Source organism: Equus quagga, chromosome 7 (assembly GCF_021613505.1).
Source record: "Equus quagga isolate Etosha38 chromosome 7, UCLA_HA_Equagga_1.0, whole genome shotgun sequence".
In the NCBI taxonomy this organism is placed as follows: domain Eukaryota; kingdom Metazoa; phylum Chordata; class Mammalia; order Perissodactyla; family Equidae; genus Equus; species Equus quagga.
This window is the reverse complement of record NC_060273.1, coordinates 70,885,743-70,899,078: the sequence shown is the minus strand read 5'-3', so window position 1 is coordinate 70,899,078 and position 13,336 is coordinate 70,885,743. Positions and strand designations below refer to the sequence as shown.

Below are 13,336 nucleotides of genomic sequence, written 5' to 3'. Positions count from 1 at the left end.
GCACTCATTGGATGTACCGTCAGGATTCTGGGGTTCCAGACCCAAGGCCCTGAGCCCAGCCCCTTCCCTCCTGGGTCCTCACTTCCCCCGGCAGTAAAACGAGGGGCTGTTCAGAGCAGTGGTCCTCATCTTGGCTGCACACTGGCCCCACCTGGGAGCTTCCATAGCCATCCCTGCCCAGGCCCCACCACACCAATGAGATAGACCCTCTGGGGGCAGAACACAGGTATCCGTATTTGGAAAGTTCTGGGAGTCTTTAAATTCCTGTCGCTGGCTCCTCAGCAGTGCCCTCTCCTCTCCATTCCCCCACCCCTTCCTCCGTGCCAGCCTCAGCTTCTCACTGGTCTCCTGCCTCCAGGCTCTCCCTTGCCCACGGGCGCCTCACCCACAGCCAGGCTTAGCTTCCCAGAGGGAGGTTCCAGTCACATCATTTCTCTCCCTTGCTCAGAGACACCCAGTGGTTCCCCATTCTCTGCCAGGTGGAGGTCAGGCGCCTGGCACCGGCATTGCCATCTTCCACATCATGACCCCACTGAGGCTTGGTCACATCAGTGCCCTCCTGGTAACCTGCCTCCTGACCGACATGAGTCCTTCCTCAACATCCCCTCACTTTCCTCCCTGTGACCTCCTTTCCCCTTTTACATTTGTTGAAATATCTCACATTGTGCAAAGCTGAACTCAAATGTTGCCTTTTTCGTGAAAGTTCTCGATACCCTTTTCCTCCTTATAAACTCCCATAGCACTCCATGCCCCTCCAGGGGCTCAGTGAGCAACCTTCCTTGTGTAGAGTTACTTGGGTTCTCACTTTTCTGTGTGGGGAATATGATCTTCCATCTCCTCTCCCATAAAGGGGGCGGGATTTTAGAGGGAGTTCTGCCCGTGACCCACTCATCTCAGGGCCTCTTTCACAGGAGAAGGGATTCCAGTCTGAGCATTCAACCCTTAGCCATCCCTGGGGCCACACTTTCCTGATGTGGAGGGCCACAGTGTCTCGGTATTAGCAGCCACCTCTACGTTCCCTCTCATACTTCCTGGGCCCAGGCTGCCTTTGTTCCTGAGCTGGTGCAGGAAGCCCACCCACAGAGACTGGTTGGTACTCCCGGAGCCCCACCCCTCCATGACAGGGCGTGCGGAGCAGACCACTGCCGACTGGCCATGTGGGTGGCTCTGCTCCTCAGAACCAGCTCTTCTGACTCAAGGCAGAAGAGAGGAAAAGATGCACGCTACCCTCCTGGCCAACACTGGCTCCACACAGTAAGCTTTCAGCAGACAGACCTACGTGGGAGGGATGTTCCACCCACTCAGCTGTGATCTCTGCACTCTGTGTGTGCCCCTCCCTGATGGGCCCCTCCGTTTAATGGGGTGAATGGCAAACTCAAGGACCAAAACGCACTCTGGATGCTGACAGCAGGCCCTTTGTCTTGGGTTGTGCTTCTGTCCTGGCACAGAGAGAGGCCTCAATGACCATCTGTTGAAATGAACCAAACTGACCACTCCTCCCCTCCCTCTCACTCTTTTGTCCTCCTCGGCTGTCAGAATGTGCTCCTCTGGCTCCGTGTCACCAGGGAACCCTGAAGCTCATCGGCAAACCTGCTCAGAACGGGGCAGGACCACTGGGGAGGTGGTCCCGCTCCAGGACATCCCGGAGGACCTCTCTGTCATACTCACACTGGGGAAAAAGAATCAGGATCTATGTTCCTGGTGGGGACAAAGCCCACTTCTCCTGAGCGTGTTGACTTCCCAATGAACCACTGGAGCCCGGGGATGACAAAGCCGATGATCTCGATGCTCTCTCCCTGGCGGAGATCCAGCTCATCGTTTTCTTCCCTCTCATATTCCTTCCAGGTCTTACACTTCCCTCTGCCTGTGGAGAAATAGCACAGAGGTCAACTAAATAAGGCAGAAACAGCTGAGCCTTTCACGAGCTTCCAACATAATATGAAATGACGGGTTCCCAGACTTCGGAATTTCAAAGACCAGTAAATTTCCCCAACCCGACTCCTCAAAGAACAAATTGGCAAGATTGACACAGGGGAATTGGTTTTTCATTTTGCTAGAGTAGGCCATTCAGTAAGCACTTTGTTGTGGTTGGCACAAATCCACAGGCCAGGGTGAGAACCATTGTACCAGAGGATCTCTCCATTTCCTTCCAGCTCCTGTTGCCACTGTGACCCTCAGTCTCCTCAGCTGTAAAATGGGAATAATGAGAATACCTCTCTCTTATAAATATCAGGAAGAGAGAAAGTGCACAATGCCTGGCACCAGTCAACCCTCAATAAATGTTAGCCTCACATCACTGGGGAACAGAAAACTGCTGATGACCCAGAGGGATCTGGAAGACTCCCCTTCTGACCATGGTCACTGCCCAGCTTGATAAGTTGCCTAGGTAGGATCTAGTCATGATGTATTTATGAGCGTTGTGCTGTCCACTTTACAAAGTACACTCACATCCATTTCCTCAGGTCTTCCTGGGAGCCCCAAAGGGTAGAGAAGGCAACTATCAGAATCCCCTTTTCATAGATTAGAAGGTGGAGGCACGGAGAGATACAGGATTTGTCCAAGGAGCTTATGTGTGACAAAGCTTGGCCTAGAAGTGAAGTCTCTCCACTCCTGGTTGACGCTTCTTTTCCATGAATCCTGTTCTGGTTGAGATAACGACTTTGATATCCCTCAGTTTCCATATTTGCATTAGCTCCTCTACTAAAGCTACTGGATTTTTTTTTCTGACATTTTTGGTCACGTTTCTATTGATTATATCTTCAAGATCAGCAATTCCCACTGCTCTCTGGGCTAATAAGTTCAGTGTGAGAAAACTACACTAAGTGAACTACAGACATCGTTTAGTTTAGTCCTCATGACAACACGAAGTTGGTCTCATGGTGTCATTTTACCAGTGAGGGAGTTGTAGCATAGTGAGGGCACGTGAATTGGCCAAGGTCACACTGATTTTAAGTTGTGGAGCCAGAATTTAAACCCAGAACAGACTTTACAGCCCTGTGTTCCTAACTACAAGGCCTTCCTTCCTCAGATAGCTAAAAATCTTGTTTACGATTATCGATTAGATCTGATGTCTGGGTTCCGTAATTCCCTCTATTTCCTTTTTCCGAACTGTTATTTGGGCTGAGAACTTACAAAATTGCATTTTGTGCTAGGTGTAGGGGGCCTCTAAGGATGACGGTGAAAGGAATGTATATTCTAGATACATATAGAACATTAAAGTTCATTATCTAATAGATACTTATATACTTACATATATGTGTGTATACACATACCTACATACACAAATAGAGATTACCTAAAATGTATGCTTGTATTTACGCATATACTTATTTCTTTCATTTATTCGCCAAATATTTACTGAGTACCCGCTATGTGCCAGGTATTCTTGCTCTTCTTAAATCTGAAATTAATTTCACAAAACTCTAAGGGAAATTAGAAAGTGTTTTGAGTACAGATTGAAAACATGCAGCCTGCAGGCCACATCTGGCCCACATCTGGCTTTTTTTTCACCCACATATCTTTAAATCCCCATGGTTTCCACCATTCCCTAACATCTTCCATCCAGGCCTTCATGCACCGTGCCTTCTGCCTACAGCACTCATATCTACAGCCCCCAACTGAAACCCCTCATTTCACAGGCAAGGAAGCCCATGAGGATAGATAGTAACTGGCTTCCCCAGATCCAGTCAGTAGCAGAGCAGAGACGGGAATTCACATCAACTGACTCCAAACCTGAAGACAAAATTAGGAGGCAGGGCGATATTATCGCCCTAACAATATTGTCTTCAACTCAACCATACCGATCTGGTAGGAGCCTGTCCAATCCCTCTTCCTGGAAAGGCCGCAGCTTCCTGGATAATTCTTTAGGAACCATCTGCCAATGGAAACAAGGGGTTTGCAAAAATTGATTTCAAAAGATTAGAAGGATGAGCCGAATAGTCCATTAAAATAACAATGATGGTGATAATGATAAGTATTCTTGATATCACTCTTATTATAATGATGGCAGACATTTATTGAGAATTTACTTTGTAATGGGCACTGTGAAAAGGAGACAAGGTCAGCAGGCCCGGACTGTTTTCTGGCTCTGCGATTAGCTTGTCAGTTAAATAACTAGCAAAGGATCCCTTTCCATTCTCACTGTGAGACTCTGTGCCAGAACCACACCCAGGGTCCACAGCCTGGGATAATGTTATGGTTGCTTTGTATGTTTGAGTTTACAATAGCTTCCAGCAAAAGATTTTCAAACTTTAGTGTGGAAAATATCCCCTTATGTTTAAGGGGAGCTTGAATAAAATGCAGATTCCTGGATCCAACTCCAAGAGAGTCGGAGGAGGACCAGGGGGTCTGAACTTGCAATAAAATCCCCAGGAGAGCCTGATACAAATGGTCCCCAGTCACTACATTGAGTAACAGTGCAGTGGAGACCAGGCAGTATATTTCCTCCTAGGAACAATGTCCATCTGAAATTTAGAGTTGTCTCCAATTTCATCAAATTGTGAGAACCTGAGTGTTGAAAAAACAAAAAAAGATAAAAGCCACCCAGATTTCATTTCCTCCCTGGCACCACAGATGCCCAAATCTGCAAGCGTGCCTACGCTGTTCTGTGCAGCCCTCAGTCTGCTCTGGGACCCTCTCCTAGGAGGTGGGTGGCTACTCACTGGTGGAAAGGGAGTGGCAGGGGTTCCAGGGCTGACACGGGCACCAGGCCCCGCTGACCCGTCGCCAAGGACACGCCTTCCCACTCGGATCCTCCTTCGGCTATCTTCACTGAGATTAACTCGTTCTTGTAAAGTGTCAAATACTCCCCTTCCTTCTCAGCTGGCTGAGCCACGGAGCACATGGCTCTGCAGAAGAAGTGGCCTGTAGATAATGAGAAAAGCCCTTCCAAGGAGTAGCAGGAAGTAAAAAGCGATTATCACCCAATATAACATTTCTATCCAGAGCCCAAACGCTTTCCTTCCTGGGAGTAAAGCGCACAGCTGATGGGGAGGCGCCACAGGAGCTCTTTCTGATCCCAGGAAAACAGGAAAACTGGTAGCAGGAGAAAAAAGCCATCGATAGGGAATTCACTTAAAATAAGCACCAAAATTTCTGAGTACTTCATGAAAATGTGGTTTAAATGAGACTTCACCTTGAAAAAAAATGAAACAAAATCTTATGAAAATACATTTAAGAGAACTTCAATTATAATTGCAACCTCATGCTTTATCTTAGGACCAAAAAAGAATAAATTACATTGATTTGGGTGAACATAATTTCCCCAACTAAATTTTATAGTAACACGTATGAAATTCTTTCCTTCAAATGCAATTTGTGCAATGCAATCATAAGGAAAATCATTTTACAAAATACTCTATGCAAATCTGGCTCTTTCAACGTGTCTGCGACGTCATCAGTCATTAACTGGTTGCCTGTGGCCCTAATCAGACCCTTCTTTGTAAACAGGTTGATGGGTGCTTCGAGCAGTTCCCCAACATCACTTTCCTGGATCTCACGAAACCCTGCAGGTTTTTCAAGGTTTGCAATTTTATGGTACAATCTAATTACATCATATGTTTATAAAAGTGATTCTCAATCTTGGATTCCCGTTAGAATTATCCAGACAACTTTCAAAAAATACCAAAACCTTGGCCCCTACCTCTGGAGATTTGATTGGCCTGAGTGGAACCCTAGCATGAGCATCTTACTAAAACTCTCCAAGTGGTTCTAAAATCAGATCATCAGGGAGCCTGGCCAACATAGCTTTTCACGTCATGTCAATGTTAAACTAAGAGAGATGTTTGCAGTAATCTTATAACAGGTGAGTTCATTCGTGAATATTTTCATGTTTGAATGGTTTTTGCCTCCCTTTGTATCCCAATTATTTCAGGGAGTCTGATAATAAGACTGGCATCCCCACCTCTACTCCATGCTCACCTTCCTGTATCAGGAGTCCCAGGTATATTGATTCCAGGTGTTTATCATCTACTGACACTTGGATCTCTGTATCCTCCACCAATCTGCTGTTGAGCCAGTACTTGTGGTCAAAGAGAAGATGCTCCAGACATGCAGATACATAGCCTAAGAAGTCAAGCCAACCAGATTCCTGAACAACATGATTTCTGCCATTAGCCGAGCACAGAAGAGGGTGAGCAAGCTCCCTCCCAGACCTCAATTCCCAACCTGACCCCAGTGAACTGGAATTAGAAGAGCATAAGAAGGATAACTGGAAAATTTCTAGAATGAACGATTCTTCTCAGCATCTGTTGAGAAATACAAGTCATTTTTAAATGATATTTACCATATCAGCACGGTATGAGTCTCCGTAAATGCATAATGACATGACCAAACCAAATAACCTTTTTCTAATATGTCCATGGAGGAATCTCCAAGATTACAACGTTGACTCTGGGGGTTCCTGGTCCCCCTTTAATATTCTCCTGACTGCAGGTTCAATTTCCTGGACCCCTGATGATGCAGTGGCTGGGGGTTCTCCAAGACCCACAAAGGAGTCACAATTTACTCAAAATCCCCACTCTGACCCTCGGCCTCACCCACGCCCAGTAAGCTCTCCCTTGTTAAAACCAGACCAAAAACTATGCAAATTATAAAAGTCTAATAGTTATGTATAGTATTTTAAACATGCCTATAAATGTGAATTATTCTTATTAAAATTTTTCTTCTTTTGAGACTTCCTCTCCTTCATAAGATGCAAAAACCCCTCTTTCCAGTCTGACTCTCCCTTGTTGTGTTAGGCCTTGCGTGTCTTCTATAATTATGCTTCTCACACTTTAATGTGCACACAGATCACGTGGGGACCTTATTAAAATACACATCCTGGCTCACCAGTCTGGGTGGGGCCTGGGATTCCACTTTTCTAGCAAGCCTCACATGACGTTGATGCTGCTGGTCCACAGGGCCCACTTTAAATAGTGAGGAAGGATCTCTAATGGAGATGCATGGTGTGGAGAGCAGAAAATCACCAAGACTACTAGAAGAGAAGTTACACCTTCTAGCCAAGAGCCATCTTGACCCACCACCCTCACACAAAGTCACTTGCTGTGCAAGTCTGCATGGTGCCCCGCATTTTCTGGGAGATGTAAAACATACGTCGATTGAAGTCGCCTCCTCTTGCTTTGCTTGGTTTTGCTTTGCAACTGTAATTTCCCCACCGTGAGTTATTCTCCAGGGAGAGAGCAGGCGAACCATTTCCCACCAAACTGGTGCTGGCTGCGCCCCAGTATCTTCCTCTACCTTCTCAAAAACCCTGCAACCTGAGGCCCCTTTAGCAGATAATTCCCCCATCTCTTTCTTCGACTCTTTTCCCAAAACATGGGATAAAGTAAAGTAACTTTACTGTTTTGAGCAGTTCCTTTGATCTGACTCAAGACAGTTTCCTTTTTTTTTATCAAAGCATCAACTTCACATCTATCTCAGTACTTTGAATTTAGTGGATGATCAATAACTGTTTGCCAGTTTTGACTGATTATCTAATAAATGTTCTCTCCTTGAACACAAAGAAGTGTTGCACATGGCATTGTAGAGTCATAGTTAATATTTGCTTTAGATTTTGTCCCAGGCAGTTTGTGATATTTCAGATTTTAACCATCCATGTTAAGGCCCCACCTCTTTTAATTGTCAGAGCCAGACCAATTCCTCAATGTCAAGTCTACGCCTTGGCTGAACTGTGCAGCAGCTGCTCCCACACCTGCCTGCTCCGCGTCGTACCTAAGTGCAGGTAGGTGGAGAACTTCCAGATTTCCTCCATGGTCTTGAAGGTGATGAGGAACTGGGCCCTCTGGGACTGGATACCCACCAACCTTGCTGAGAGGTCCTGAACAAAGAGGACAATGAGTCAGCCTGGGCTGGCGGTGTCTTGCTAACAAGCTCACCTATGTGCAAAATGCTCCATAAGAACTTCTTTTTTAATTGATGTATAATTGACATATAACATTGTATTTGTTTTAAGTGTACAATATAATGATTTGATAAATGGATATATTGTGAAATGATCACCACACTAAGCTTAGTTAACATCCACCACCTCACATAATTACAAACTTTTTTTGTGTGATGAGAACTAAGATCTACTCTCTTACCAACTTTCAAATATGCAACACAGTATTGTTAACTATAGTCACCAGGCTGTACATTACATCTTATTTATTTATCTAATCTATCTTATAACTTATCTTATAACTAGAAGTTTGGCACTCATTTTTACATCACCAAAAAAAAAAAAAAAGGAAACCACCTAAATGTTCATCAGTAGGAGCCTTGTTAAAATGAATTATGGTCCATCTATACAATGGAATATTATGATATTATGCAGCCACGAAAAAGAATGACAAAGCTCTTTGTGTATTGATATAGCTTCCAAATATACACTGAAAATGGAACAACCGCAACAACAAAAATAAAGCAGAGTTTGGAACTGTGTGTAGCAAAATCTTCCTTTTATGTAAAAGAAAAGTGTATGGGGGAGAGTGGAGGATAAATCATGGAAGGCACCTTGGAAGCAAATTTGATTGTGAATTTATGACTAATAATTATTTTTATAAAACTGGAAAACAGAAAAAAAAGCAAAGCACACACAAAAAATATTACCCACAATTCCTCCTCCTAGAGATCATCATTGTTAACACTTTCGTGTATTAACTGAATTTTTTTCCTAGACGTGAATTTCTATGTAGCTATTTTTATATAAATAGAATCACATTCCATAAATTGTTTTGTAATCTTCTTTTGTCACTAAAAAGTATTTTGTGAATCATCTCCTTTGCCGTTAAATAATCTACATTATTTTTAATGGTTACATGTGCCATTGTTGCATTAACATAGTTAATTCTTAACGTTTCCTTATGGTTAGACATTTGAGTTGTTTTAATTTTTTTAACATCCTAAACAGTATTGTGATAAGCATCCGATACCTAAATCTTTGTACGCATCCTTGATTGTTTTGACACAAGTAATTCTAAGAAGTGTAATTGGGAATGCAAGGATAGGCACATTTTCAATCCTAAAATGCGGGAGTCAAACTGCCTTCTAGGAAGGCTACGCCAGCCTACACACTCACAAGCAGAGCACTAGGTGGCCAGCAAGCGCCCCCCCACCTCTTTTTTAATACCTGAAAAAAACAGGCCTGAATCACTGCCCAGACCTGGTTTTCCCCTAAAATCTTTCTCTGTTGCTTCTCCAAGCTTCTAGAGTAGACTATAACAGGGATGATCAGAAAGTCCCTCTCCCCGCAGGCCAGGTCTTGCCATCAAAGATCAACCCCTGGAACCCTGTCCTGAGAGAACCTTGCAGGGAGAAGAGGAGAATAGATGGATCCAGAGGAAAAGCTCCAGGTCAGCAAAGTCAGAATGCTGGCCATCTGCCACAGCAGGAGCCGGGAGGCCCCAGATCCAAGAAGGGGGTCTAGGTAAAAATGGATTTACAGGGAATTTACTAATTGCCAGGCACTTCACCAAGAGCTTTATGAGCCTCATTTAACTCTCGCAGTAACCCTATAAAGAGAGTACAATTACAGTACTTAATCCATTCTAAGATGCACTTTTACCACATTTGACCATTTCTGAAATAAAAGATAAGGAAGCATGGCACACATTTGATTGGCATCATTTATTTTCTTTCTTAGAGGCACATAAAATGTTGGTGCATTTTATAATCAAATGGCATCTCCGATTTAATAGAAAATGGCCTTATCCCCGTTTTATAGTCATGGAGGCCAGGGCACAGACAGGATAAGGTGAGTGTGCTGTGGCTCCCTGACTGGATCTCAGATCCAGCTGCCTCCAGGCCTCAGCTTTGGCCCACAAGCCTCAGCCCAGCAGTTCAGCTTGCTCAACCAAACCCAGCTCTTACCTGTGACAAAAGTGACTCAAATTAACAGAAAGTCTATGGTGCCAATTAGCAGCTAGTGCCTCCAAGTTCCTGAATTCCAGAGATTAAAAAACAAAAACACTCTTCATCTACTATGTCTGGAGTACATAGCACCACCCAAACACAATGCCAAGCTCCCTACACAGACCTCCCAACAAACCAGATGCTATCCTTTTTGTTACAAGACAGACTTATAGAGCAAATGCCTCTTTTTAATTTCTATCAAATTAATGCAGAGGTTGTAAAAATAACCAGAACATATTAGTTTCTTAGGTAAAGCAATATTCTCCTTCCCCCACCACTAGCTGCAACAACTTTTAACCATTTCTGACTTAGTTCTCCTAGTAGCACCTCCTAAACTGTAAATAATTAGATCGTACTCTTCCTTGGTTCAACAATTGAAGATATTATCTACTCACTATGAAAGATGAGGAACTGGTTTATTTACTTTATTGTCTTTTCCTCCTGTCATTCTAATATTCACAGTTATTAACTTTTGATTGGTAATTTTGGTACTTAAAAAAAAGGATACTTAGTGGTTACCAGCAGCTGAGGGAAGGGGATAGAGGGGAGTTATTGTTTCGTGGGTCCAGAGTTTCAGTTTGGGGTGATGAAAAAATTCTGGAACGGATAGTGGTGATGGTCACACAACAATGTGAATGCACTTAATGTCACTGAATTGTATGTTTAAAAATGGTTAAAATTGAAAATTTTATGTTATGTATATTTTATCACAATAAAAGTCAAATTTGCCACCTTAAAAAAAAGTATACTTAGTGATTTGGATGTTGTAATGATTCCCATTCTACAGAGGTCAAGCAACGTGGAAGGTCATACAACTAATAGTGGCAGATTTGAAACAAAGACTTCTCTGACTTTGCAAATCCAGGGGTTGCCCCATTCTAAGTTCCTGCCCATTCTTCTTGAGCAAAGAATGTGTACATTTTCTTTCAGTCAGTCAGTGGTATGTTTCTTGAGGGCCTACTTTGTTCTCGGCGCTGTCCTAGGTGCTGAGGAACCTGGAGCGGACGGACACAAGGCAGGCTCAGTTTGCCCCGCTCCGCCCAAGCTCACCTTAAACAGTGCACGCACCTCCTGGTCCTCATTCTCCAGCGCCCAGAGGCGCCTCCTGGCTGCTTCCTGCAAGGGGGCGTTCACACACCTCTTGGAGCGGCTCTTCACACTGAAGGAGAGCGTCAGGTCTTAAAGAGAACAGAGAAAGATCAGGCTAGAAATGAAATAAAAGGGAAGAATTAGATAAGCCCCAGTGTTTCCCACACCCAAACCCTAAATTGGTGTCCTTAGTAGTTAGAGATTGCAGGTGATCCTAACGATTCTCGAAGAACTTTCCTTTAACTCTCCCCCCGACCGCCTGAAAAAAAAAACATGCTGAAGCCTGGAATGTTCTGGAATCCCAGGAGTTGCTGCGCTCGGATTGGTTATTCCTGCTTTGTACAGGCTTTATCCCTGCACTGCCTGGCACAGAAGTAATGGTGTTGACACAGAACCAGGTAGGACACATATTTCCTCCTGTGGATGATTGTGAAAGTTCAGAACAAATACTAATTTGTACATATTTATGGGAAAGTATTTATACGTCGAATTTATATTTAATAGATACTACATACTTTATGCATTATACAGACACAAGTACATTTTCTCTAACCTGTTTCTTTCTGATAATACATTTATTAATGTTAGGGTAATTGGTTAATGTAATGTCCATCTTTAATTTCTTCAAAATACATATTCATTCGACCAATACTGTGAGCAGAAGATATTTTAGGTGCTGAGAAACAGCAGGAAACAAAGTAGACGTGGTCCGTGTTCTCATGGAACTTGTACTCTTGGCAAGTGCTCAGTTCTATGAACACAGTAATTCCAGATGGAGAAAAGTGCCATAAAGAAAATGTAACAGAGTAGAGAGACAGGTTGGTGGAGCACTTGGAGGGTGGGGCGTGCCTTCAGAGAGTGCTGTCGGGAAAGGCCACCCTGAGGAGGCTCATCATACAATTGCACTTTGCCGTGTGTCTTCCTTAGACAATAAATAGCAACCCCGTTAATAATTATCAAACAGAGTGAACCGAGAAGGCATCAGGCTGGATAATCACCAAGGTCTCTCTTCTATCCCTGACTTGCCAGGGCCTTTGCAAATTCCTGAACATGTTAGAGACAGCCCCTGTCATGCTGACCTGGGACCACAAGGCAGCCCTGGACTCCTACCTTTAAAAGGCCTGTCTTTAACCTAAAAGTCCTGAAAATGCTATGGCTGCAGACCAGCTCCAATAAGACATGCCCAACTGACCTGACATTGGTGTGAACTTCGGGTGGAGGTTTGTTCCACTCGATTTCTCCCTGGCCTGTGTTCTAATGTCATCCAAGCCCTCCGTCTTCAGCAGTCCAGGTCCAGCCCTACGACTGTAGCCTCGCTGCACCCTGATCTCTAGGAGGAGGTGAAACCCGGGGAGGAGGAGTCACGCAGCCCCAGGCTCAAGACTTGGCTGTGCCCTTGCTTAACTGCACCACCCTGAATGGTTAATTACCTCTCTACACTTGACTTTTCTCATTAGCAAAATGGCTTTTACAGTACCTATCCCACAGGAGTTTTAAGAGGCTTACTAAATGAGCTTATGCATATAAAGCTCAGATTCAGTGCCTGGTGCATACTAATTGTTCAATAAACACATTAAGCATTAGCAGTTGCCCCTCAAAAACCCCCCACCCTCAGCCCAGTCCTCCAGCGATTACTGCTCAGGCTGCCTTCATCTTGTCGCGCCTGTAACGAACACTGACCCGAACTGATTCTGTGATTCCTTTTCATCAAGCCTGTCTCTCCTGTCCTTCCAAAGCCTGATCCAAACTCCCCTCTAGAATCTCTCTCGGAATAGCCCCTGATGAATGCCAGCCCCTTCCGTGTGGTCCTCTTTGCCACCCACGTGAATCCTTGGACATGTACCTCAAAATACCAGGCTTTAAGTAAGTAAGCTGCCTTTGAGATCTCAGCCATTAAGAGCTGATACTCAGAGCAGGCCTCTGGGCCCACTGTGGAATCCTACAGTGCCACCCACATCACCAGCCGCACCAGACAGGGAATAAACTTCAAGTTCCCTCTAGTTTTAGTGTGAAGTGTATTTTATCATTTTATCAGGTTTTTACTCCTTCTGAAAACGGGTCGTTTAAGCATGATAATGTATCTGATTGATTCCGTCTGTGACTCTTCCACAGAAAGGAGAGGTTGGCAGCTGGAGCTGAGTCTCCCCTTCTCACTCCGTGACCTTCCTGGAAGCAGCATCATGGTTGAAGATGCTGAAAGATGAACAAGTTCAGCCTCAGTCGGTTAAGTTTCACCTGCAGGTACCTCTGTTCATCGGCCTGCATGCGTTGATAAGGCAAATGCTGACTCCACTGTGTCCGTGAAACGACAGATGGTGAGTCAGCTTTGTGCAGGGAGAGCCCGAGCTGACAGACA

The 13,336-nt window shown here is 44.4% G+C and overlaps 1 protein-coding gene across 3 annotated transcripts in view; it reads right to left on the bottom strand.

Moving 5' to 3' along the window:
- SH3TC2 (SH3 domain and tetratricopeptide repeats 2) overlaps window positions 1-13,336 on the bottom strand; it is a 71,240-nt gene that overhangs the window by 38,002 nt on the left and 19,902 nt on the right. Inside the window, exons 3-8 of one of the 3 annotated variants that reach the window (XM_046667312.1) lie at window positions 10,942-11,069; window positions 7,711-7,816; window positions 5,920-6,063; window positions 4,662-4,863; window positions 3,801-3,874; window positions 1,669-1,864 (exon numbers count right to left, since the gene is read on the bottom strand). In XM_046667312.1, the coding sequence (XP_046523268.1) occupies window positions 1,669-1,864; window positions 3,801-3,874; window positions 4,662-4,863; window positions 5,920-6,063; window positions 7,711-7,816; window positions 10,942-11,069 (850 nt within the window). The other 2 variants (XM_046667313.1, XM_046667314.1) reach the window with 2 other exon arrangements.